General features: G+C 39.3%; 1 protein-coding gene across 1 annotated transcript in view; it reads left to right on the top strand.

Moving 5' to 3' along the window:
* Nucleotides 1-27,468, top strand: part of LOC125911419 (rho GTPase-activating protein 15-like) — a 259,727-nt gene that overhangs the window by 188,965 nt on the left and 43,294 nt on the right. Inside the window, exon 6 of the mRNA XM_049615271.1 lies at nucleotides 8,645-8,750. Coding sequence (XP_049471228.1) covers nucleotides 8,645-8,750 — 106 coding nt within the window. The remainder of the gene's footprint in view (nucleotides 1-8,644; nucleotides 8,751-27,468) is intronic.

The raw sequence follows: 27,468 nt of genomic DNA, 5'->3' as shown, positions 1-27,468 counted from the left end.
TAAGTCTCACAATTAAAAAATAAAGCTGAATCATAAAATTATTTTATTCCCCCTTTCTTAAAGGATTGTGATGCTTGTGCTATTAACTCTCCTCTGTTCTCAGTGTCACTGTGTGGCCATGTCAAATGGATTGGCTGGAAAAACAGTTCACCTACCAAGCACTAACTCCTCTTCAGAGGTCTTTTGCTCAAAATGAATAGTTATGGATAAGTTTAATATGCTTTTTTTTAAAGAAATTTATGTTTAACCTAAAAGACGGGGAAGATATTTTTTTAATTCACATTTTTCTTAATTGTGTGACAAGTCCTAGTTGTTTTTAAGTGAGATTTTTAAATCCCCTAGAAATAGTTTAATTCACCTACCAGTGGAAAGAGGTAGACACATATTAAAAACTTCAAATCTAGAAAAGTATTTGTAAGATTTCTACTCTCATGAAAATGTACAAAGATAATGCTTAATATAAATAGCCACTTGAATAACTTGAAAAGAATTACTGGTTTATGATTAGATGTCAAATGACTCAAAACGGTAACTCGTGTGTGTGTGTGTGTGTGTGTGTGTGTGTGTGTGTGTTTTAAGCTTGTAAAAGCAGATATGCTTGAATAAGTATAGTTTAAAGAAAATTCTCACAGGAGAACTGAATTTCAAAGAAATAAACTAGTGAGCTTTATTTTCTCAGCACAGACTATCGCCTGAGGATGAATTAGTATCATTTGTAAGTTACAGAAATATACTTGGCCACCATGACACCTCCAAAATTACTTTGAAAACAAGAAATTCTAGGGAGGACAATACAATCACACTTTTTCCTGTAAAGTTCGCTACTGGGGTGTCAGCCATTGCTTTCCTCTTCAATTCACACAAAGAGGGGTGTTGCTGCAAAATTCAGGAAGTGGTGTTTGAGAGACAGGTTTAGGTTGGTGAATTTTAGGAAACGCTTCATCCTACAACTAGTTGCACCAAAGCAATAATACCCTTTATTAAAAGTTACTACTGGGGTGCCTGGTTGGCTCAGTTGGTTAAGCCTCTAACTTCAGCTCAGGTCATGATCTCCCGGTTCATGGGTTTGAGCCCCCCATCAGGCTCTGTGCTGACAGCTCAGAGCCTGGAGCCTGCTTTGGATACTGTGTCTCCCTCTCTCTCTGCCCCTTCCCGGCTTGCGCTCTCTCTCTCTCTCTCTCTCTCTCTCTCTCTCTCTCTCTTTCCCTCAAAAAATAAATGAACATTAAAAATTTTTAAGGTACTATTAAAACTTGAATACTTTTTCCAAATTTGCCCTCAATGTAAGGTCAATGCACCTGATGTGCCTAGAATAACATGGGTATAGTCCCATGAAAAAGTAAAGGTGATTTAATTACTTGCCTGAATGTATTTGGGGGAATGTATAAAGAAGTTAAGAATAATAATTCTAAGTCCTTCCGAAAATAATTAAATAAAATTTTACATTTGTTGATTTAGTGTCAGGTACATATCTCAATTATTTTGAATTTTTTGGTATAAGGAACTAACACTTCAGAAACAATATGAGTTTAACAATCAATTTAGAGGGCCCCTTCAGTCAGAAGAAACATGTAAACTTCACTGATCCTGACATTATGATATGTCTTAAATTTAAATATCTCTAATGTCATATTGTGTATTACATCTGCCCCCCAGGGTTGTCAAATGACAGAAGACAAGAATCGACTTTGTAGCTGCCACAGGTTTGCACATAGCACTTAATTAATATTTTTTTCTTCAACCATGTACACATGTCTATGTTTAACACTCTAAAAAAATTATTTAAGAACTGGGTTTTTTTCTTTCAACTTTCTAATTAACTTCTTTAATTTTCTAATTCTTCATTGCCAGAGAATAAGAGTAGAGACGGAGAGAGATCAAGGTTGCACTTGACAAGGTTAGGTTTGCTCCTAAAGGCCAGCCTCCTCCTGCACAATAACCAGAAATGGCCTCTGGAAATGATACTAAAGTAGCCACCATGCTGAAGCTTTCCTCGCAGGTTAAGGAATCCATGGACTTCTGGCAATCAGTGAGCCATAGTATTTTCACTACTGACATTTATTAGCTATGAAGAGTTATTTCATCTTTAAAATTATTCCTTAAAGCCTTCTTTATTCAAAAATCAGACAAAATATTAACATCTCTTGGAAGGAGAAACTAGGCATACAAGTGTGCCAGGGCGGTGATTCATTCTAATTCTCAGGCAATTCGCACGAGAGAGAGACAGAGGTCTTACCTGAGGCCAGTATTCAGTTCCTGGTGCATCTTTCGTGCCCTGCAAGTTACATACGTCCGTTCTCAAGTTGAACTGTTCTGACATAGATTATCATCACCCAGAGTCAAACTTACCAGGTATCTGCAGGCATTGAGAATGTGCCTTCCTTTTAATTAAATACAAAACAAGGCTTTTCTGGTTCGGAGGGAGATGGCTAGTGGGGTTGTTAGAATCTTAAAAAATTGCAATTGCCAACCACAGGTTAGCCTGAAGCCATGGTTATTCCTAGTTTATGATATAATGACACTTCTATTTATGATACAATGTATCTACTTATGAATTATGACCAAACACTCTTTGATAATGGACATGATTCTGAGGACTTACAAAGATATCACATATTATAGGCTGTTCCTATTTTTAGGAAAAGGTACTAAAGATTAATATTTATGGCTTTGTATGATTTTGGAAACAGCCTTGAACTATGAGCAGTCATGTGCCAACCCTGAGAGAGAGGATGATTCAAAAGAAAGATTTTCATTGGAAGAGGACATACATTTAATAAGCACTCATTATCTGTGCATTGATGTGCACCGAAATGTTTAATTCTACAAACAGTCCTATGGGGTATGGGCTTTTTTGGGGTTTTGAAGAATGGGAAGCATCAAAAATTCAAACAACGTATCATATGTTTCCCCAAATCATATAGCAGAATAAAATTCTCACCGAGTTCTTTCAGACTTCTTCATGATATATGGCTTCTGTTATTTTATAACATGAATTTGAAGTATATGTTTATTTGAATCCATCTGTGAGTCCTGGATTTGCCCTCACATGCTTCTCCCTAAAGTAAATGTAAGTTACTTAAAGAAATTTATCAGGCAGTTATCATGACTTGGATGATTCCTCAGCATCTACCTCAAGTTTTATAATTAAAACGCATGTCCTCAGAGATTTGTATTCAGTTGTAGGGTACAGTAATACATAAAATGTTATCTGATGATACTCATTCTTCCTATAAGCCAGGGCAGTCTCTAAACTCTGAAATGGTCATGATACAAAAAATTATGAATTGAATAGAAACTCAATTGCTTTCTTCCAAATATGGCCCTAATGTATAAGAGACTACCATCTTTTTCTTATAGGATGCATTATACATTCCAGAATAACTTTAAGGAGCAGAACAGCTGTGATAATTGCTGACCTTCTTAAAACAAAGGGGTACAGTTGTCCTTTAAGAGTTACAGATAAATAGAATGAGTAGTACTACCAATATATTGGCTGCTGAGAGAATCTGGTCTTTTCTTCCTCTGGGTGAACCCACATAACAAAGAAGACTTAATTTTGGAAAATGATTTAACATGTGGCTATAAATAACTTAAGAATAATAAATGCATGGATGATAAGGCCAGAAAAGTGTCCAGAGGACACCAGGTCCAGGGTTCTGCACTGCACAGAACTCTTTCAATCATTGTATAACTTTATCTTATCTCTTTGCAGAAAAGGCATTTGGTTTTAAATGCCCTTGTTTTAGTAGCAACATTTCATGCAGATAAATGTAAATGTAACTCTCATAAACTATATTTTTAAAAAATGTGTCCTCAAAACCATGAATCAGGGCAAAACTATAAAGCCACATCCTTATCATAACATTAAAGTCTATTTCACATCACGTAGAAGCTGTTACTTCTCTAAGTAGCCTGGAGTTGTTTTTCAAGAAGTTCATTTACAACAGAGTTCCATGTAGTTTGAGAATATGGGGCCAGGTGGGTGAGGGGTAGGCATTAGGAAGAAATCGTTTCCTATTTTACTATTTTAACACGGACATGTAAGTTATACGTATTTTTACATAGACATTTCTTGCCACCCAACAGTGGCAACAATGAAGCACTACAGAAAGGTTTTGTGTGCAGTTAGAGAGGAGGTTACGTTCACAGCTTAGAGACTGGTGAGGCAGTTGGGATATGGTTAGAAAACTAAAACAGAGGTAGTATAAAGCATAGAGTAAATACAAAAATAAGTCATACGGGAATGAGGTTAGGGGCAAATGTGAGGGAAAGGGTGGAGAATTATGGAGTTGCTTGTTACTGGAAAGATTTTGCAGAAGTCTCACAATTTACCTAAGAGATTCTCTAATTCTCCATAAAGAAGAAGTTCTCCCCTTTCCCTTAGGTCATAATGTAAAAAAAAGTCAGAGGTATCTCAAAGTCTTCTCAAAACTCTCAATACTTCACAATAACGAGAAACCATATGCTGAAGGAGGAATATCAATAGAAAATGCTGTGTTTCAGTGCTCACTGAATCAAATGAAGACGGGTGACACATCTTTAGTAAGCTGTATTTGAATCTTAGCTCGTTAACCAGTCCTGTATTATGTATGTGGATTCCAATTCCTTATATGACACGTCAATAAACCAGATCCGAAAAGGTGTCACTTCAATTTTAATGTATCCAATTATATTTTTAGATGTTCCTCCACTTAGAAGTATTTGCGTTATTTCCTGATTCTACAAGCTATGAAAGAGTGGGTGTGGTATTGATTTGAAGGGGAAACCACTGCTTTCCTATAACCTTTTCAAAGATTTTGTTCTGCTTATGTTGTAGGGAAAGCAAATTTCTCTTCCTTAGTAATACTCCAGTTCTCTCTGAACCATTGTTCACTTCCCCCTCCAGTACTTAAATATAACGTAGCCACACAATGCATGAACCACTATGCAATTGTGTGATTTCTCAAGTATGTGTGAACGTAGAGAAAGAGAGAGAAAATATTCCTATGAAGTAGCCTTCGTGTAGAATGCTTCTTATAAGCAGATATGGGAACCACCATATACTTTTATAAGGATTCTTAAGTGTAACTGAATTGCTCACCGATCCGATCATCAGTCCCTGTTGATCACAAAGTATCTAGTGTGCTGTGAAATGTCAGGCTACCATGGCAATTGTATTGTCACCAACGGGCAGCAACTCAGTTCGAGTACTGGCAACTGCACTTTGGATGACCACTACAACCACGTAGAATGCTTACTGCTGAAAATAAGACATGAGCCAGACACAGCATGGGCCTCAAAAAAGGGGCGAATATTTGTGGGTGAATAAAGGGGTGAGAAAGGGGTGAATGTTTGTGGAGTGTGTACTTTTTACTAGTCATTATGCTAGGTACATTGCATACTATCTTGTTTAATCCATAAAACTAGCCTTTTAGATATTATTCAAAGAAAGTGAGAAACTTGTCCAAGACCACACAGATAATAAAAAGCTGTTGCAGAATTCAAACCAAGGTCAGTGTATTCTAATCCATGTTCAGGTTTTTCATTTGTTCGATAATTCTGTCTTCATTCATTTAACCCTCTATGTGCCAGTATAAAATCTGTCCAGCTTTATAGGAAAATTCCCAGCTTAATGGGAAAACTTAAAAGGCATATCAAGCCATGGAAACACCATGTGGAATGTTGTATAAATAGAATGTCCTAAGTGCAAAGGAACACACAAGAGAGAGAACTGACTCTGTCTCGGGCAGTTCATAGTTCTTCTACCTGATGGTTAAACAAGCTTATTAAAGTTTTAATTCCGGCTCAAGCACCATGGCAGTGACCTTGAAAATGTAAATATTTCTGATTAAGCAACCCCCAACGTTTCTTAAACCTGAGTCATATGTTCCCTGTAAAGCTGAGGTTTGCTGTTAGATGTAGCCATTTTAGGCCACCGTCCACCTAATCGTCTGTCAAACTTATGACTGCTCCTTCTGTCCCCAATGTCAACTGGTCGCTTTTTTGGAGACTCTGATGCTGACCTGATTATTATGATGGCGAGAAATTTCAGTGAAATTGGAAATTTCCTCTCCTCTTCCTTCCTCTCCTCTCCCAATATCATCTTTATTGCTTGAACCAAGTAGTTCACCAGGTCCTCAGGTAAATGATACCTACTAGCATCATACCAACTATGCAGAATGTATCCACCTCGTGAATATGTAAATGTGCGTATAAGTAGATGTATGTATATATATATATATATATATATATATATATGTATTTAGATGTGAATTATATATCATTGGTGTGTGGTATCAGCTTCAGATGACTAAATACAAAGTATCCAAGTATCCCTAAGAGCTCTGTCCTGGACATACTACACAAATTTCACTCTCCTCTTTATTGAGCTGTTTTACTTATTTTTTCTGAGTTAGTTATATCCCACAGCCTCCAGCTGGTCCTATGTAGCATCACATTGTCTTACCATCATTGAGCAACAAGGGGGCTTTCTACCCTTTCGGTGGAAAGATTATATCTGCTGTATTCCATGATGTTGAAACTGGCTTTTCTTTTTCTTTCTCTCTCCTTTTTTATTTTTTTTTAATTTCTCTCTCTCTCTCTCTTCCCCTTTGTCTCTTTCATTTGCAGTTGTTTAATCCATATTATGTTGGAACTCTTCTAAGAATAACTGCAATTTTGAAAGCTCTAACTGTGGGAGGCATTATTTATAGGCCTTTGTGGTTTTGGGAGGAAGAAGAAAAGTTTCCAAGCAGAGTTCTACTAGGAAGATTGCCCCCCACTCCACTGTTGCCAAATACCATCTTTTGCAGGATATTTTCCTATAATTCCTTATTAAAAGTTTCTTTTGCAACAGTGTATTTAAAAAAAAAGAAAAACCTGCCAGCTTCTGAACTAACTCTTTCTTACCCTACTCTGTAAAGTTTATATACCTCATAACAGGTGATAATGAATTGGGCTTTTAGAAGCACTTTGTATTAGGAATTGTGTTTGGCTTTAGTATCAGAGACTCATCTTCAAAGCCTTTGGTCCAATCTGGCTGATTTTCTTACGTTAAAGAAACCCAGAGACTGTACAGGACTGATTTGACTCCTTCACAGATTCAGAGAAACTTCTACCAGCTGAGTGGAGTCAATTCTCAAGGTCATTTGATGGTACAACCATTCCATTTACATTTTGAGGAGCAGAAAGGTAAAAAGGCTAACAAGCTAAGTCAGCTCCTGGCACATGGCCTCTCCAGAAGTTCTATCTATTACTTTGACTGAAGTCTCATTGGCCTGATGTGGTCACATGTTCACTCCAGCTGCCAAGGAGGTTGGGAAAGGAACTCTTTTAGTAGAGTATACAGCCATCCCCTCAACAATGGATTGTCTTGCCAAGAAGAAGAGAATAAATATTGAGTGGATGTGTGCCTTACATATTATTCTTCTATATCGTCTTTTCCAACAGTGACCTCTTAAGGATCACCAGGAGCTCTGTAAGTTAGACAGAATATAGAAAGTAAAGGTACCTAAGTCAATTTGCATAAAGTATTTAAGTTGAATAAGTAATCACAGTTCAAAGTCCTGGTTAAAATTATGGTAAGATGAATTCCCTAGATGCTAAGTAAGTCAATTCTTATTATGCCATCCATGCCCTTGAAGGAAAAGAGAAACAAAATGAAAGAAAGCAATCTAGGCGGTATGTAGTTTTAAACAACCTACTATATTTTTGAAAATATATGTGACTAGGTATTATGCCTTCAATTTTTAATGTTTGCATTTTTTAATTTTATAGCAAAAAAAATCTCTTAGGGAGAAAAGATAACATAGAAGAAATTTTTAAAAATTATTTACCCTTCCACAAAATCAAGTGAACAATAAAATATTGGTAATTTAATCACATTTTGTGTCCTCATCTGTTCATTTCCTATTGCTGCTATAACAAGTTATCACAACTCAGTGGCTTCAGACAACACAAACATATTATCTTACACTCATGAAGGTCAGAAGTCTGAAATCTGTCTCACTGGGAAAAATCGAGATGTTGGCACACCTGTGCTTCTTCTGGGGACTCTCTTTCCTTGACTTTTACAGTTATTAGAGGCTATCTTCACTCCTTAGCCCATGGCTTTTCATCAAATAGCCACTTATTTTTCTGTTTCCATTGATACATCATCTTTTTTCTCTGACTCTGATCCTCCTGCTTTTCTCTTAACCACCTTTGTGATTTTACTGGACCTACCCAGATAATTCCGAAATAACCTCCCCATCTCAGAGTCCCTAATTGAATCACATTGGCAAAGTCCCTTTTGTCATAGAAGGCAACATATTCACAGGTTTCAGAGATGAGGGCATGAACATCTTTGGAGAGCCGTTATTCACCCTACTGTGTCTTATAAAACAATAAAGAATTTATAAAACTGATTCAATAACTGATCTTAACAAGAAGATTATGTCAAAGCTATGCTGTTGCTGCTTGGTATTACTATGATCTACATCACAGTCAAACTAAAAAAAAAAAACTTCATGATAAGGACGTTGAATACACCTATTCTCTTTGGTTGCTGATTAGGACTTTATGTTGCTACATCTTACTCCAAAGTTCTCCTAAGAAAATTCCCTCATGCACCTATAAAATCTCTTTTTTTTTCTAACCTTCCTTTTATTTATTTATTTTTCAGAAAAGCAAGACTACAACACAAGAATTGAAACTATAAAGTCTCTTGTGCAAAAACTCCCTCCACCAAATCGTGACACCATGAAAATTCTCTTTGGACATCTAACTAAGTAAGTTGTAAGGGGTTCTGATTGGGTCATCGTATTCTCATTTCTTATATAGCAGTATTGAATTTCACATCTCTCAGACAAGATTTTCCAAATGTATCTATCTCAAATTTTCCCCTTAGCCAGTGTAAGTCTTCCTGAAGAAGTTGGAGAATGTGCTAAAGGTAGGAAGGAGAACCTATAAAAGGAACTTTTAAAATAATTTATTTTTCCTGGTCTTTTCAGCAAATAGATACTTGCTCATCTATTGTCATAACCTTAACCACAGCCATAGGATGGACTGTCTTCATTATCTAGTGTAATGGGAAGAGCATGAAATAATTCAGAACTGAGTGCAAAACAAAGCTTCATCATGTAGCAAGTGCTATGACCACGAATAAGTTACTTACACTGTCTGAAATTCAGTTTCCTCATTTGTAAAACATTGATTCATATTGGCAAGGTGCCATCCATGTAAAAAGTTAAAAGAAGAGTATTGAAGGCAAAAAAAAAAAAAAGCAAGTGTAAATACCCAGCGACCCACAGAGCTTGATGTATTTGAAAAGCAGAAAGCAAGCCAGAATAGTTAGAGCTTAATGAACTAGAAGGATGGTGGTAGGAGTTAAGGTCCTAGCCATTAGATCAACTGGTATCAGATCACATAGGTTCTTGTGGGCCTCAGTGAGAGATTTGGATTGTATTCTAAATGCAATGAAAAACTGGGGCATCTGTGTGGCTCAGCCTGTTGAGCATCCAACTCTTGATTTCAGATCAGATCATGATCCCAGGGTCATGTGATCAAGCCCCATGTTGGGCTTCGTGCTGAGCGTGGAGTCTGCTTAGGATTCTCTCTCTCCCTCTGCCCCTCCCCCCAGCTCATGCTCTCTCTCTCTCTCTGTCTTTCACCTCTCTCTCTAAAAAATTAATAATAATAAAATAAATAAATACAATAAAAATACATAAGGAGTGCTAAATTGAGGGAATATAAAAGATCACTCTGGCTGCCATGTGGAGAATGGATTTGTAAAATGGAAGCAAGGAGACCTGTACGGAGGCAACCATGGAGTCCAGGCAAGAGGTAATGATGGCTTATGTGGAGTCCTTAAAGAGATATATTGGTGATAGGTCAGGTTGGATCTGCTGCTGGTCAGAATACAGCTGGAAAAAGAAAGGAGAAAGCAAGTGTGCCTCCTAGGATTTGGGCTTAGGCACATGAAGAAGTGGTAATACTACACAGATGGGTTGAATAAGAAGAGCAAACTAGAAAGCTCCGTTTTGGACATGTTAAGTTTGATATGACTGGTACTTATTTGCTCTCTTTTAACACCTTCTTCAGATAAGACAGAGTGCAATACAAGTGATGAGCTTTTACCTTTTGCCATATACATATAGTAATGTTGAAGCCTGATAGAGTGTCAAATAGATTGGACTGTTTTACTTTTGTGAGATTAAATCTCCTTAATCATCCATTCCTTGGGTTGAGTCATTCCTACAGATTATTCAACCAATCCATTACATGCTTTTTACTTGTAAATTTAATACATATAATTGCACACACACAAAATTTAAGCAACAGTGGTGCATAGAGATTAAGAGGTAAAATTTGCCTACTGGTTACTCTTAGCCTGCTGAGCAGAAGTAACCAACATTTTTGTATATATGCTTCCAGACCTGTGTTTAAGCACGTGCAAACATATGTGTATATGGTTGTTATTGTGTTAAAGTTAATCATTTTGCACATATTGTTATGCAATATTTTGCAACTCATGGACAGCCTTCCATTTCATTAAACAGACTTATGTGATTCTCTCTAATGATGACATTGACGTAGTATTCCATAGTATGGATAGTCCATAACTTGCTTAATCAGTTACTGCATTAGGGAACATGCTTTAATCTAACTCATCCTATTAGTTTCTTTTCTATTTTACCCCAGAGGAGAACTTGTGTCAAAGTTCAGACTTTCCCTTATTGCCAGAATGTCCTCTCTTATCACCTCCACATAATGGCTCCAATGGGAAACCCATGCGGTTTAGTGAAAGGATCTTGGGTTTTAAGGAAATAGAAAAAGCGAGAGAGTCAAATCCTCATTTTATACCTTACTCCTCTTATGATCTCACGCACATAAAATCGGATTAAATAATATTGGCCATACCTTGTGGTTATGAGAATTAAATAAGATAATGCATATAAAATGCCTGGCACAAGGTAAGCGTTCCTCAAATGTAAATTCTTTTCCCGTAGGATCCAGGCACACCATGAAAAGGGTTTCAGGTTACAAGTAAATACTGGAGTGCTTATCCCAGTAACTTTAACTGGACAAAGTCATAAATCATACCCATACTGGTATGTAATACCTAGTCTTGGAGATCTTGAGAAATATCCATTACTCAGTCTCAATTATTCCTTTTTTCCCCAACTGAACGAACAGCTATAAAATGAAGAAATGTAGAGTTAGCTAAATCCTCCTTTGAAAAAAACAAAACAGATGAAAATCCTTCCAATTAAAAATCTCAGAAGGATGAGAATCCTCCACCTTTATGCCACACTATCCCAGGAATAACAATTAATGCCTGATCATGTTTCTTATACCTAAATTAATTTCCCAATTCTGTTAGAACTTTCACTCAGTTCAGCAGAGATAGAAATAGATGTTTTAAACTAAGATTTAAGATCATATTATTGTATCACCTTCACAGCATTCACATATGATTTTTTTATTATAAACAGAAAGAAAAGCGTTATTTGCTAGGTTGCCAACCTTTCTTGAATGGTGTGACCATATTCCACCCTGCACTGATTTTTTTTTCAACGTTTTTTATTTATTTTTGGGACAGAGAGAGACAGAGCATGAACGGGGGAGGGGCAGAGAGAGAGGGAGACACAGAATCGGAAACAGGCTCCAGGCTCTGAGCCATCAGCCCAGAGCCTGACACGGGGCTCGAACTCGCGGACCGTGAGATCGTGACCTGGCTGAAGTCGGACGCTTAACCGACTGCGCCACCCAGGCGCCCCTCACCCTGCACTGATTTTAAAACTGGGTTTAATTATGCACAAGTGTGTGCACATGATTATATCTTATTAATCATTTTTTGCTAAGTTTTTGATAAACAGCCAATTGTGGCATGTCATCAAAGCCTGAGAAGACTAAATAGGAAGATTGTTTAACAGGAATTTAAAAATATTCATGTTTGAAAGAATCATTAGAATGTTTTCCTTAGCCTTGATGCATTTGGTAATTCTTCAGAAAATCTACCATCAACACTTGTGTGTAGTGTTTATTTCAAATTGTTGCAAATATATATATTTTGAAGTTTGTTTAGTGAGGGTCAGGGAATGTAATGAAGTGCCAAAAATTCCACTTGACCTACGTACTCTATAGCCAACAGAATAGAACTCCAATTTTGCACCGCACTGAATTAAACATTCCCTTGAAAGAGAAACTACAAACTGAGAAAGCTTAATACGGCACAACTGGACTACAGGGTTGGTCCCAGTCCTGTCCTCAAAAGCCAGAAGTTTTAAAGGGTTGTGAATGCATTAGGCAGAAGATTACACAACAGCTGCGTAGGCTGAATAGTCTCAGAGTCCAGAGTCCTCATTCTTGATCAAACTCAAGGTCAAGTTCTATGCTTCTGCTGTGATAACATAAGACCAGAAATTCAGAATAAGCTATCATCTCAAAATGCCATCAACCAGAAACCTTTATTAATAGCCACTTTCACAAATTGACATTACAGTAATAAGTACCATAAGGTCCTGTAGTACCTTCTGAATCATCACATAAATGGCAAGTTCTATCTCTATAAAATATGTGTCAAATGCATTTTCCTTTAGCCTGCTTCTTTGGAAAGGCAGGGAGGCAAAGTGAAGATGAAGTTAATGAGGAAGGAGGACCTACAAAGATAAGGTTTGGTTGCTGATGGGTAGTAGAACCAGGCAAAGGAGCTATATAAGCCATAGAGAACCACTGAAACTTTATCTATGGGACAATTGCATGATGTGCTCAATATTTGTGAAAGTAGTCAGACAACAGAGTGTAAGGCAAACAAGATCGAAGGAGAAAAGACCCAGGAGGCCACCTGAGAGTTGTGTTTGGATTAGAGTGATGAACATCAAATGGAAAGAAATGGCTTAAACCTTGAGACTTTTCAAAGCAAAATCCCACACAATTTTTATTTCTGTCATTTCTTTATCCCCATATCCAGTCAGCCATGGAGATAAGTCTGAGGTTTCAACACCGGGTGATTGTGACAGTAATAATAATAATAATAAAAGGCAAAAGGAGACACTGGTTAGAAGGAAACAAACTTTTCTCTATTTTGCAAAGGTAGAGAAAGAGGAAGATGAGATCATTGGAAACTAATTAAACAGGATGAATCCCATTTTGTTGGGTGTATATTAGATCAAGCCCTTTGTATGCTGCCAGTTAGGATGTACCAACCAGCATGATTGGAAAGTCGTATATGTAATATATTTCCAGAATGCAAATCTTTCAATTCTTCATGTCTTTTCAGCCAGTCATATTAAGTAATGGGGGAGGCAGTTTATGCAGGCAAAATTGTTTATAGTCGTATTTGCGCTGGTAGAAACTTGGAAGCACCCTAAGTGTTCAGTGATAGGGGAAGGTATATAGAACATGACACATCATATCAGCTTAGTAAAATGTAGTTCATGACTGATTGATTTTTTTTTTATTTGGAGATCTGTTATGTTAAATCAGGGATACAATATCTTATATACTCAAAGAGAGTGTAACCATAAATATATGGAAAATGTGTGCATCTGGAAAAGACTGCAAAAATTTTTGTTGAAATGTTAATATTTCATTCTTAGAGTCATTAAATTATGGGAGTTTTTTTTCGGCCATGTGTTGCTTTTTCTCTCCTAACAATGGTGTAGAAGGCGACACTGAGGTTAAGAAAACAGGTGAAGTAGGGAACCAGGGTGGCTCAGTCAGTTAAGTGTCCGACTTTGGCTCAGGTCATGATCTCACGATTTGTGAGTTTGAGCCCCACATCGGGCTCTGTGCTGACAGCTCAGAGCCTGGAGCCTGCTTTGGATTCTGTGTCTGCTCCGCCTTTCTCTGTCCCTCCCCTGCTCGGATTCTGTCTCTCTCTCTCTCTCAAAAATAAATAAATAAACAACAAAAAAGAGTTTCATGCAGTAGCTATCACTTATTATGTACCTATCATTTTTAACTTATTATTCTAGACAAATATTATACATAAATATACATATTATCTTTATAGTGAGAGAAATAGAAGACAATTTTTAATGAAATAAATATAGGAAGAACTGCAGAAGCTGGGTTGCCAAATTTCCTGGCTTTCAGAAAATTCTTTATCTCAACACAAAATCTTTTTCCAGAACCTACATCCCTCCCTGGTCTGACTCAGCCACTTTCCCCTAGTCCCATTGAGGCTGATTTTACCTGTTTGACAAACCATATGATACCCGACCCGCCAGTCCCTTGTGAACTGTTCGGCCAAACTCTACTCTGTCCGTGACTCTCCATCAACCTCATCTGCGTCTTGCTCTGTGTTCTTAGGAACACGTCAAAGTGGGCACTTGCTAAGATCATCTACTCTACCTTGACTCTGAGGCAGGTATGATGAGGCTGGAGATAGACAGTTTTTCCCATGCTTCTTGTCCAGAGCCTCCCCTGTTACAGCAGTTTCCTCAAGATGGATCTCTTGCCTTGTAATCTTACTTAACAGAATGATTCCCACAGTGAGAATTTTCTGCCAGACAGAACACCACACTGGCTTTATGGGTGCTGGTAAGCGAGATATTTTGAAGCTGGTAGGGCCTTATCCTGTGCCTCAAACACCCTGTGTAAATAAACATTCCTAGAATCCTACCAACTACATATCTACCTGATATGTAGCACTGATCTTTTGAAGTTCTGGAATTCCTGTTGCCATTACTACGAGTAAGGTGTTCTAGCTATTACTGAAGTCTTTTCCCACCTTGTTTTTATTTCCAGGATAAAAATAATACATGACGCTTAGAGAAAATAAATACATAAGTATGTCTACCTACCAAGCTAAATTGAACTAGCCAGCCAGATTAGCTTTGTGGCATGAATTTTGGAAGCCAAAACAATCTCAAATTTTTAAGTGGGGGAACATATGATAAAACACTTAATTCCCCTGTAGTATACATTGTTCAGAGAAACTCAAAATATCTTAGAAATGGGTGGCTTTTAGAGATGACTAATGAAATCATGTCATTCACTGAGTTTCAAAAATAGCTTTGGAAGAGTATATTTGCTGCAGGCTTTAGATGCAAGTAAACATTTTTATAGGAGACTTGCACTTTGTAAAATAGGTTGAAAAGAAAACTAAAAAATCTTCCCTTTTGCATTGACTCTAAGAAAATCGCCCAGCTGTTCATAGAATTCCAAGGTGAAGGAATGATATGGCTGAATAGACAAATCTCATGGAAGCATGCCAGTTGAATGCCTCATTGAAAGGCGAAACTGTTGAGCTGTGGCTATTTTCTGAGAGTAAACTGATATTTAAAGCTTCTCTGTGGTCTTCATGGGTGTTAAATAAAATATTCTACAAAAGCATGTCAGAGGCAACTCAAATGATGATGGCCTAGAAATACAAGAGTTGTATGAGGATACAATGGTAAGGAAATAATTCATCCACCGTGACTTTAAAATGGCATTGTGAGCATTTCTGATATTTTGGGAGAAACAATGAGACTTGCCTAAAGAATGAACTTGAAAGCCCATGATCTCTTGCCCTTCTCTCTGGTCTTTAAGAGCAATGGCTGGTGAAGCTCTCTGCCTCCCGTCAGGCCTCTGAGTGCTCAGCTCTGGTGTGCTTTGGATCAGGCTATGTTTTTCTGTGCTGTCTCTGGCACTCCCCCCTTTTTCTGTACACTTTGGTTGCTCACCCAACCATAATACCTGATAGCCAATGACTTGCAGGCCATGGGTATTTTTACTGGAAAATGAGGAACCTGTACAAATTGTTATTTTCTTTTTTCTCTCTTTTTTCTTTCCCCCTTTTTTTTTTTTCGTTTTCCTGAGGGACAAGGGCTGCAAGTCGTTTGAAATAAGCCAGAAGCCTAATAGCTCCTTTGCTTGTGTATTTGAAATGGCACCCTAATCACTTTGAAGAGCTAATGTACTTCCTATGGGCCCGAAATTTCTCAACTGGACTCCTGTGGCAGAATTTGGCCTGGTAGTTAAGAAAATTAATTACTCTGATCGTGAGGATGAAGCAATAGTTCCCAACTCCCTGTAGTAATCATTAAAATGTCATCTACTTAGGAGACATCTTGGCACAGGATTTATAAGGTTTGTGTGCTGGGGACTAAGGTTCAGTGATCCTTCCAGTGGTGGATCCTTGTTTTGGAGGAAGGCTTTGGGAGATAAGGTTTTTAAGACAGGAGGGAAATTATTACTTTAGATCTTTTATTTTAACATTTGAATGGTGACATTACCCATTGAATAATAGGAAACAAAACAAAACGTAAAATGACTACTGTCCATCTACCACTGTCTTCCCTGTTGTCAGTGGTGGTCCACCCCATGGGGGTATTTTCTCATAAGAGGTAAATTTTGTAAGTTGCCCCATCCTTCTCCACTATGAATCTTGGCCTTTTAACTAATGGAAAGAACCAGGGATTTGGAATCAGAAGACATAGGCTCAAGTCCCAACCTCACCCCTTAGAAGCTGTACAACATTAAAGAAAATCTTTTAATATCTCTAACCCTCCCTTTTGGTCATATGTGAAATAGGTCAAATAAGTTCACACTTATTAAAATGTTTATCAACTGTGAAATCCTGTATATTCCTTTATGTCTTAAATGAGTGCCCTCTGTATTCCGGGCACTGGACTGGATCACAGGTTGGCAAAGTATGGCCCACCCTCAAGCTACATACAGCCTGTTGCCTGTTTTTGTCAAAAAGTTTTATTGGAACATACACACACCTATATGTTTGTGTATTGTCAAAGGCTGCTTTCGTGCTACAGTGGCAAGAGTTAATAGTTGTGACAAGTTGCACAAAGCCAAAAACATTTACACTTTGACCCTTCACAGAGAAAGTTTGCTGACCCCCTAAACTCAATACTAGGGGAATACATAGGACTCCTGCCCTCACTTGTCCTGTAGTCTCCTGGGGTAGATAAATTGGTAAACAATTGCAATAAATATGGTGCAATACTGCAAGACACTGTGAGAGCACCAACCAGAAGCTGGAACTTAGCCTAGAGACACCAAAGAATACCTCCCACAGGAGATAGCACAGGCTATCTTAAAGATGTCAGTTTGGCAGCCAGCAGGCCTACCACAAGCACAGAGAACTGTGGACAAAGACGTGTGGTGTTGGAGACCTATGATATGGCGAAGAAATAGTGAATCCTCTGACGTGATTGGAGGATTAGGAAGCATAAAAGAAGTAGCAGAACATAAGCCCAAGATGTAGTGAACTAGAGCTAAGTAGCGAAGAACCTTTCACAGGCTTTCTTACGAAATTCGAAATTCGTTTTGTAGACATGAGGTAAATCGTGGAAGGGTCAGAAGCAGGGAGATAAGGTCATGCAATTTCTATTTATAAAGATCACAGTCTTTAAGATAGCCTGTAGGAGGGCAAACTGGAGATAGTGAAACCAGTTAAGAGCCTGGGGCGAGGGTCAAAGATAGAGACCCCAAACTAGAGAGATGCTGGGGGAGGGGACAGGTAACAGGGGTGGATACAAGAGGCACAGAGAGGGTCGATTCAATAGGACATACCCACCAAATGTATGCAAGAGGTAAGGAAGAAGGATTTCAGGATGGCACCCAGGTTTTGAACTAGCTGAGGGGTGATACCCTCAACTCACTAAAGGAAAAGACTAAAATTAGAGGCATGAAAGAAGTTGAAAATTGGGGGCTGTGATGTGATTGGTCATTCTTTATACTTCATTAGTGAATTCCATTCAAGGGTAAGCAACATCTGCTGGGAATGCAGGAAAGGTGATTGGGATCTAGATACGAATTTGGGAGTCATCATTTTAAAGGGGGCAATGGGGGTATGGTCACGAATACTGGCAAAGGACAGTCTGGAGCCAAAAGGGAGCTGAGGACAGATTCCCAGGGGTGTCTAACATTGAAAGAGTGGTCAGAGGAAGACACTGAGAAAAGGATCTGAGAATGGCATGCCTGGTGATAGAAAACTTGGCAAGCACAGAGGTATTATATTTTGTGTCTCCAATTGTTACTCCTCCATAGGAAGCCTAGTAAATTCTCGTGGTAACAGAACATTAGGCAGAATTTCTGGTAATGACTAGCTATTGTTCTAATCCTTATTTTCTGGTTCCTGAGAAATCATCGGAGTACATGTAATAACCTAGCAGGAAAAAACTATGTTATTCTATAGCATAATCAGGTCCTGAAAATATCGATGAAGATGGAAATTGTAAAGAACTGAACTCTGCCATTGGCTCATAGTTTCCAGGAATTTGTGTCACTTTGATTCCTGTTATATCCCCAAAGCTTAGTACAGAGTCCCACATATCATAGATACTCAGTCATTTTCGTTGAACAGATGGAATCACATGACTTCATTGAGTGAGAAAATAATAATTGAATAGCTAGTAATGGTTCCAGTTAGGATCAAGTGGAATCTTGGAACTTTGATATGTAGTTCAGACTACAACCAGAGAATATTCCATTTTGAGGGGATTGGTTAGCAAGCGGTTCCTCTCAAGTTTCTGTCTCCTCACCTGATATTTATCTTTTCATCATCATGAAGAGAAAAGCAGCTCTAATTGCAAAAGAAGCAATATTAATATTAAGGTTTCATGTTAAGAGGCCCTGAGTACAATGAATGAGTAGTAAAAGAGGCTTCCCCTACTGAGGGAGCCTTGGTCAGGGACTCTGTGACCACCCGTCAGTACTGGAGCCTGTTAGATCAATCACTGCACTCCAGGGTGAGATGCCAGGGTTTCTGATTTCTTAATTGTCTGGTATTTGTAACAGATCTTGGAATAGAAAAACTTCGTTTCACATCTTCTGTCATTATTCCCACTGCTAAACTAAAGGCTATCATTCCTATTGCCTATCAACACAATCATCCGGTCCATCGTTGGTTCTAGATTCAGTACTTACTTCCTAACCACTTTGAATTATTTAGCATTAGGTGAAACAAACAAACAAAAATTATCTTGATTACAAAAGCTTGTCTTCTGTTATTAAGTATGTAAAAATTTGATTCCCCTGTTTAATGGAGCAGAGACAGAGCAAACTTCAAAGTAGAAGGGGGAAAAAATCAACCAGACCTCAAGTCACCTGATTTCCAGTCCACTAGACCACACTCTGCCTTCTTGCCAATACCAATACTCGATTATGTTTCCAGGGAAGAAGGAACGGTAAAACAAAAAGTGAGAAAGACCAGCCAACTATGATAGAGCCACAGGCCTATCACTTGAATCCCCCCCCCTTTTTAATTGAACACCAGCTATAATCCCAGCTCTTTAAATAAAATTACCTAACTAATTAGTAAGTTGACATATTTATATAGGGGGTTTTCTGGGTATCTGTTCTCTCTCTCTCTCTCCCTCTCTCTCTCTCTCCCCCTCAATCTCTCTCCCTTCCTCCCTCCCTCCTCCTTTTCTCCCTCCTCCCTCCCTCTAACACATTGCTTTCCACCCAAAAAGCACCAGGGAAAGTTTTATTTTTGGGATTCTTTCTAAAAACAAGCTTCAATTCCACATTCATTAATGCTGTGTGTGTGTGCGTGTGTGTGTGTATATGCACACTTAGAGAAAAGCACGTTTTTTTAAAAGGCAGTGATGGTTCTGCCTTTTACCACCTTCTTTCTCCTCTTTAAATGGAAAGCACTGAACCCAGATGCCCAACCACGGAAGATATTCTTCCAGAAGCAGCATCTGGCTTCCTGGCAAGCCCTTCAGGCGAGTTGTTTGGGGAGCTTTGCAGTTGTCTCTCGGTCTGTCACGTGTAGCAGATACCATGGCCTCTCTGGCTGGCATGTCCAGGCAGCTGCCAATTCCTTTCAGTTCACCTTTAATTCTGAGAACTAGTTTCCTCATTTTCATTTCTGACTGGACTTATTTTTCTCCCCACTGCCCATAAGAATTCTAGGACAAGAGGAACCCCTGGGTGGCTCAGTCGGTTAAGCATCCGACTTCAGCTCAGGTCATGATCTCATGTCTCGTGGGTTCGAGACCCGCATTGGGCTCTGTGCTGACACTCAGAGCCTGGAGGCTGCTTTGGATTCTGTGTCTTCCTTTTTCTCTGCCCCTCCCCTGCTTGCACTCTGTCTCTTTCTGTCTCTCGAAAATAATGAATAAACGTTAAAAAAAAATAAAAAAAAAAAAGAATTCTCGGACAAGATTGTTTTCTCGTTGCTGTCTGCCTGTCAACTTCCTTTGCTGGCCTCTGTCTTTTGAACCAGAATGAAATCCTCAGACACTTAGTCCTACATTAAAATAGGTTACTTTAAATAATATTTCTTAGCCATTTCTTGTCAGCATAGCTCCTTGTAAACTGTGGGGTTGTTCCCTGAAAAGAAAAGCAAACATTCCATCGGAGTAATTTATTCTGGTCTGTACACAAGACATGAAAGTGTTCTTGACATTTGTGTATTATTTAGTTAAATCATATTGGCTCCCACATCCTTGCCACACCACGAACAAAAGAGCAACACAGGACTGGAAAAGATGAGGCAACACAGCAGCATTTACAAACAGCACCTGCTTCCGGATACTAAATTTTTTAAAGTAGGTTCGTTTTTTTTTACCTGTTAATATGTATATATATATATTTTACTTGTGAAGAATTCTGTAGGGTTTTTTATGGATAATTGTTGAGAACACAGAGTCCGATGGTAGCCCACGCACAAGGAAGCCGTGACAAGGTGCTGACAAGTCCGGCAGCAGTACCCAGAATGCAGAGGAGAAAGCAGAAATTAGAGCTGCAGGGTGACATCCAGGAATAGTTAACACGGGATAGCTGTACGTTCCCATGTTCTTAGGGTTTTTTTTTTTCCTCATGCAAGAAAAAGTGCAGATTATATATGAGATTTCTGATCTCGAGACTGTATTGTCTGGGCTGAGAGAAGAGTGGACTTAACTGTGGACAGGAAAAAATCTCAGCCATTAATAACAATTGGTCTGTGGCCAGTGACAGACCCGACACACACTTGACTTTGAAGAGATTCACAACGGAAATCATGGGCTTAACTGAAATGAGAGCGTCTGGGGAACAAGGACATGAATTGAGGGGCTGTTTGGATCAAGACATTGGTAAAATCTCCTTTGAGATCACCTACATGACAGTATAGCTCAAATTTAAGATTAGAATTCTTAAGTCTGTTTTATCTCTGCCTCAATGACATTTTTCGGTCTGTAATTTTTCCTCAGGTTAACTTGCTAAGGTGTACAAAGGAAGTTGAATATACATGTGGAATTCAGAAACTTTATACCAAATGCCCTTTGTGTAGAGATTACTGTGTCTCACTTCCAGTAATTTCTTCTCTTCTGTATCATATTCACATTCTTCTTAACCAGGCTATTTTCTCTTCCATTGTCCCCTTTCTTTTTTCTGCCTTTTCTCCCTACATCATCATCCTCCTCACTCTGAGAACTCTCTTCATCCTCGAGCACTGGCTGCCTACCATCAACCTCTCATTTATGCAGAACACAAATACACATCGAGTGACTATCATGATAGACGCTGAGCTGGAAATGAACACAATTTTACCAGGATAACAATCAGCCCCTAAGAGCAGGGGAACCTTATTCAGTTGTGATGTTTCACTTCTGCTCCACGAAGTCCACTCCCCTCAGCTGACTCTCACTCCCAACTTTCTGACGCCAGCCCTCCTCTTCTTAGGAGATTTGCAAACCAGCCTTTCTTTACAGGGATACTGTGAGTGTATTGATTGAGGAGACCTCTGTCCTTTTCTGTCTTATTTTCAAAGAGATAAGTAGAATACTTTGGGACAGAGCCATAGCAAGCAGTAGGCAAGTCATAGGTGCTGGCACTTTGGCACTAAAAACGCTTACTTTTCCCTGCTGTCCATGAACTGACAATCAACATACACCTCTTAATAAATATTTTCCTTTCATCCATTTTGTTCACTCATTCATTCATTTCACTCATTAATTAATTCTTTTATTTCCCATAGTGTTTGGGATGAGAAAAGATAAAAGAAATTACCTCTGCTCTACAGGAATTTTTATCTAATTAATTTGTGTCTCTGTGCTTGGACATCAAAACAAATTTTCTCACATAGTGAAAAGATATGCAAAGTAATGTTTTACCTAATCTGATTTTTTTTCCCATTTGAACACTTTTTTTTTTGCCATCGTTTCACATCCCAGAAAATTTCTTCTCTTAAAAACAACTCTTCTCCAACTAAAGCACAACTCTGTCCTCTTGGCTTTCTGCTCCCTCATCTTTTCCCACTTCTTTTTCACTTCCAGCTACCATTCCAGGGTCATAAGTGCCTCCCTGGTACTGACCTTCAAGTCATCAGAAGGGGATTCCATTCATGCTCCCAGAGCCATATTTAGAGATGGAGATCCCCCAGAGAGATAGTGAGGTATTTTATGGGTGGTTTACATGTCCCACTATATTTTTCTAACCATCAAGAAAGGAGAAATAAAATGCATGCCCTGTTCTCTCTGGCCTCACTCTCTAGTCATATCGCACTGAAAATAACCAATTCCTAGAGTGCCAAGCTCTTAAAGTCATTCATACTTCCCTGGCAATGACAGGAATTTACCCTTCATCTTGGCAGAGGAAGGCCTATTTTATTCACCCCTCATCACATTCTTGCTATTCTCTGCCTGAGTTTCCCCTCCAACACCCTACAATAGGCTAGGTAGGCCTAGAAGCAAGTGGCTGCATAGGGAAATGAAAGAAATGTTCCTTGTCACATCCTAGTTATTTCTGATCCCAAAGTACTTCAATCCAAGAAATGGTAATATAGTAGAAAACAGGCATGCAGTTGTGTGTGAGACCCTGGGAGGAGGAGATAGCAGGGGCGGGGAGGAGATGACCAGAGAGACGTTTTGTTCATCACGAACGCAGCCACCTGAAAAACACCAGCTAATTAGCAGTCTGTAGCCACACAACACAGCAGTTTAGTACAAGAAGTGAACAATACTTTACCTAATTGAAACTACAGTGCAGACTTAGGTAGGCTGCATGCAATTACACAGATTGGAAGTCAGCCAGGACACTGAGGTTAACAATCCCTTCTCTCACAAAAAGCACCACGGGAACTCTAATGACCACAAGTGGTAAGGGCCGTTATCCTGCATCCCATCCAAAAGGCCTCACCTCTCACAGCCCAGACTCCATCAGAAGTGCTTTATGGTGTCAACTAATTGGCTGGGGAAAAGGGTGCCCTCTGTGGGCGCAGGTGCACCTTTCCCAGGAGACACGCTTACGAGTACTAGTGTGGAGGGGGCTTCAAATGAGAAGGGACATTTGGGTGGGTCACGTGGTGGGCAGTGGGTGTTGTGAAGACTTCTCAGCCTGCTAGTTCGGCGGCCAGCACTACTACGGCCTAAGCATTCCAGAAAGTTCTAGGCCAGGATTTCTTAAACTTGAATGTGCTTACACATCAGGTCACCTGGAGATCTTGTTAAAAATGTAGATTCTGATTCAGGGGTTCTCAGACAGGACCTGAGATTCTGCATAGAGAACAAGCTCCCAGATGCTGCTGGTCTCTAGGGACCACAATTTCTGAAGGCAGTTCTTACAGGGAAGAGGGAAGAGTTCTTCCTGAACCAAGAGAGCAGAGGCTGGACAAAGAGAAAGAGGACTTTAAAACGAGTTTAACATGCTGAATAATCAAGTTGGCTTTCATTTGTCCTAGGAACTAAAGAACAGAAACATAGGGAGTCCAAAATGGTAAAGAATCCAATCCACTCCTAAAATCTACTCATAAAATGTCTTTTGCTCTTGGGAGACGGCAGGAGGGACGGCGTCCGGTTCCTGAACATGTTTCATGAGTGAGACACATACTCTGAACAGTAATGGGATTTTACCCTCACTGGTTAGTGCTGTAGCAGTGACACACTGGCCAGCAGCAGCTGTGATGACCTCCCAAGAAACAAAACTGTCTTTCAAGATGAATTAAGAGAAGACAAGATAGCAGAATGCAGACCTTCAAAGCTTGACCAATGGACGGTGAAGGGAGTGATAATCTTCCTTCAAAGCTTTGTAAAATAGAATCAGAGTTGCTGCAGAACATCAAAGAATGGGCCATTTTTAAGCTTATATTATGCAAACTTAATTTATTGCTGCGTGCTACAGAGGCTTTCATGCTAAAACCCGCATGTACCATTAAAGATTTAATTGTTAGTTGGATTAATGATTATATTCTTTATCTAGTTATTTCCTAAGTGCTTCTTATACTGATATCTACGTATTTTGTGACTTCTTGATGATAGAATTCACTTTAGATGTATGGGAAGGAACACACACACACAGGCTCACATACACACACTTAAAAAGCAAGACCCAATTAATCCCTGGTGAAAGGAGCATGAGTTCCTACATTTAGACATGCTGTAAACATGCTGTAAACTAGATAAGGCTGGGGTTTAAATATACATTTATCCTAATATATAGCTCATCAGTATAGCTGCAAAATGCTATTACTTGCCAAAGATATATAAATTTAGGGTATCATTCAAAATATATCATTTGAAATGCTCCACTGTCTAAAGCCAGCAGGGTAAAGTACATATACAAAAAGGAGAAGACTGTAAGTATCCATCAAAGAATCATCAGGATGTATGGAGTGTCTACTGTGTGCTCCACACCACACTGGGGAGATCTGGGTAGATAAAAGAAGTATAAAGTAAGAAATGTAAAGTTCTAACAGGGGACAGAGCACTTAAGAGAGAGTAAAGAAGAATTAACTGTTAAGGAGTAGGTACGGACAGAAATAGACTACAAGAGTTGAGAAGTCTCCAGTGAAAAGTGGACATTGAGTTAGGCTTTAATGCACAGGTGGAATTTTGGAAATACCAGAATGTTCCATGGGCCGGCTTGAGAAAGGCCAAAGGAAGCCAGGATGTGGCCATGAGCAGCCTGTGCCAACCGTGACAGGGAGCAAAGGAGGCGGAGACCCAAGTGCGGGGAGGAGCCAGGTTATGAGTGGTGCCTGCAGAAAAGCTGGAATTTCATGTCTCAGATTCTACCGGGAACCAAGGCAGGTTATTGAGCAGGTAAAGAACTTTTGTTTCAAGTGTCTCAATTTATCAAGCAGTCATATGAAAATGATTTAGGGATGGAAGGGCTGAAGAAGGGGGCTGGAGCAAAGCAGGTTAAACTGAGCCGTTATCTTGCCATGACCAGAAAGCAATTATTCCCCATGTTGGCTATGGAGCTCTGTGGGAAGAGGGTTATTCCTAGACAGACTTTCAAGGAAGTCAAGAGTTCTTGCTGATTGGTTTGATATGATGGATGGATGACTGGGAAGAATTGAAGTCAATACCAAGGTGTCCAATTAGTAGACTAAAGAGAATGGAGATGGGTCAACTGGGTCAACTTTGGTGGAGCACCACCTAGGTGCCAGGCACTCTTCTAGGAACTGACAATCCATCAGTAAGCTTATGCATTTAAGTTTAATCACCTTTGCTCACATGGAGTTTATGCAATACATATAATATAAACAAATAAATAAAACAAATAAGCATAATAAATAAGGAAATACTACATATATTACACAGTGGTGCCTGCTAAGGAACTCAAGAAAATGGGGCAGAGGAGGAGGATCAAGAGCGGTGAGGGGGGTTTGCAGTAATAATTAAGGTCCCTTGGAGAGAAGGTGATGTTTGAGAAAAGATGGGGAGTTAGTGAAGTAGATACTTGGAGTCAAAGCATTCCAGGCAGAGAGGACACCTAACATTTGGTGTCTTCAGGAACTGAGGGAGGGAGGGGAAAGGAGGAGAAGGGAGCCACATCACTGACAAGGCCCTTATGAGGCACTGGTCTTTTGCTCCAAGTGAAAAGAAAGGGAGAGCCAGTTGTAGACTTGGGAACAGGAATGGCATGAACTGACTTCTGTTTTAAAAGAATCAGGAGGTGCCTGGCTGACTGAGTCAATAGAACACGCAACTCTTGATGCCAGGGTTGTAAGTTGAAGCCCCAGGTAGGGTGTACAGATTACTTAAAACAAACATCAACAAAAAAACCCCAGTAAAATCTTTAAAAGAATCGGTATGCTGGGATGCCTGGGTGGCTCAGTCAGTTAAGCATCTGACTTCAACTCAGGTCCTGATTCGCAGCCCAGCAGCCTGATTTCGAGCCCTGCATCCAGCTCTGTAATAACAGCTCAAAGCCTGGAGCCTGTTTCAGATTCTGTCTCCCTCTCTCTCTCTGCCCCTCCCCTACTCATGCTCTGTCTCTCTCTGTCCTCAAAAACAATGAATAAATGTTAAAAAACTAAAAAAATAATAATTGGTATGCTGAGAATATATCCTAAGAAAATTGGAAAACTATTTAAATTATCCACTTATCTGTCTAATTGGAAAGAGTTATTTGTGGGGGGAAGTGTTTCAGGCATTTGCCTCTGATGGGTTGAGAGAATATGAAGAACTGAGTTCCAGCCCCAGCTTGGGTGTGAGCTTCTTGAATAACTTTAGGCCTGTCACTTCACTACTTTGCCATTGTTTTGTCATCTTCATCATGGGAATAATGCTTAACTTTATCTACTTTGTGTGTGTGTGTGTGTGTGTGTGTGTGTGTGTGTGTAATTGAATGAGATAATACAAAGTGAAAGCCAAGCCTATAACTATTTCAGAGTTTAACAGGTTTGGAAATCCAAGCAGAGTGTCCAGCCCAGACACTTGATCTATCTTGCACTAAATCCTAGAGAGAGAGTGGAAAGAGCACTGGATTCAGAACCAGAAAACCTAAGTCTTGGTCTTGAGTTGATGATGCTTCCCTTAATAGTGTCACTTGGATAACACAGCTTCTCAGAGCATCTGTTTCCTCTTCTGTGTTGAAGGAGGTAATGATACCTATACCTCAAAGGACTTCATTCAGAGTTACCTGTAAATAAACCCGCTATAAACTATACAGCACCAAAGACATGAAGTCACCCTTCCCCCAAGCATAGACAGCTCTATGTAGTCAATCCTTTCCTCATCCTTGGGTAACTTTAATTCTTTGAAGGCAGGAATCATTTCTTCTTGGACTTTGTAGTGCCCTGAGTAACTAGCAGAGGCTAGTGCAACAGGAGGTATTTAACAGATCATTTTAGCAGGTGGGTAAGTGAAGTTATGATATTAAAGGAGATGCAGATTTGGGAATCAACTTTTTAGGGTTAAGATTCCAAATCATGGAAGTGGGTGCACTCCCCAAAAGAGTTTAGAGCCTAAAGAGAGAATATGGTAGGAAACATACCACTTTAGGCTCAAATGCAACAAGAATCACTAACCATGAAAGGGAAGCAAAGTAGAAAGTAAGCAGATAATTCAGAATAATCTACCTCACACCTGTCAGAGTGGCTAAAATGAACAGATCAGGAAAGTACAGATGCTGGCAAGGATGTGGAGAAACGGGAACCCTCTTGCACTATAGGTGGGAATGCAAACTGGTGCAGCCTCTCTGGAAAACAGTGTGGAGGTTCCTCAAAAAATTAAAAATAGATCTACCCTATGACCCAGCAATAGCACTGCTAGGAATTGACCCAAGGGATACAGGAGTGCTGATGCATAGGGGCACTTGTACCCCAATGTTTATAGCAGCACT

The sequence above is a fragment of the Panthera uncia genome (genome assembly GCF_023721935.1).
Source record: "Panthera uncia isolate 11264 chromosome C1 unlocalized genomic scaffold, Puncia_PCG_1.0 HiC_scaffold_3, whole genome shotgun sequence".
Lineage (NCBI taxonomy): Eukaryota > Metazoa > Chordata > Mammalia > Carnivora > Felidae > Panthera > Panthera uncia.
The sequence above is the reverse complement of the archived record's forward strand: the minus strand, read 5'-3'. Positions and strand labels throughout refer to the sequence as shown.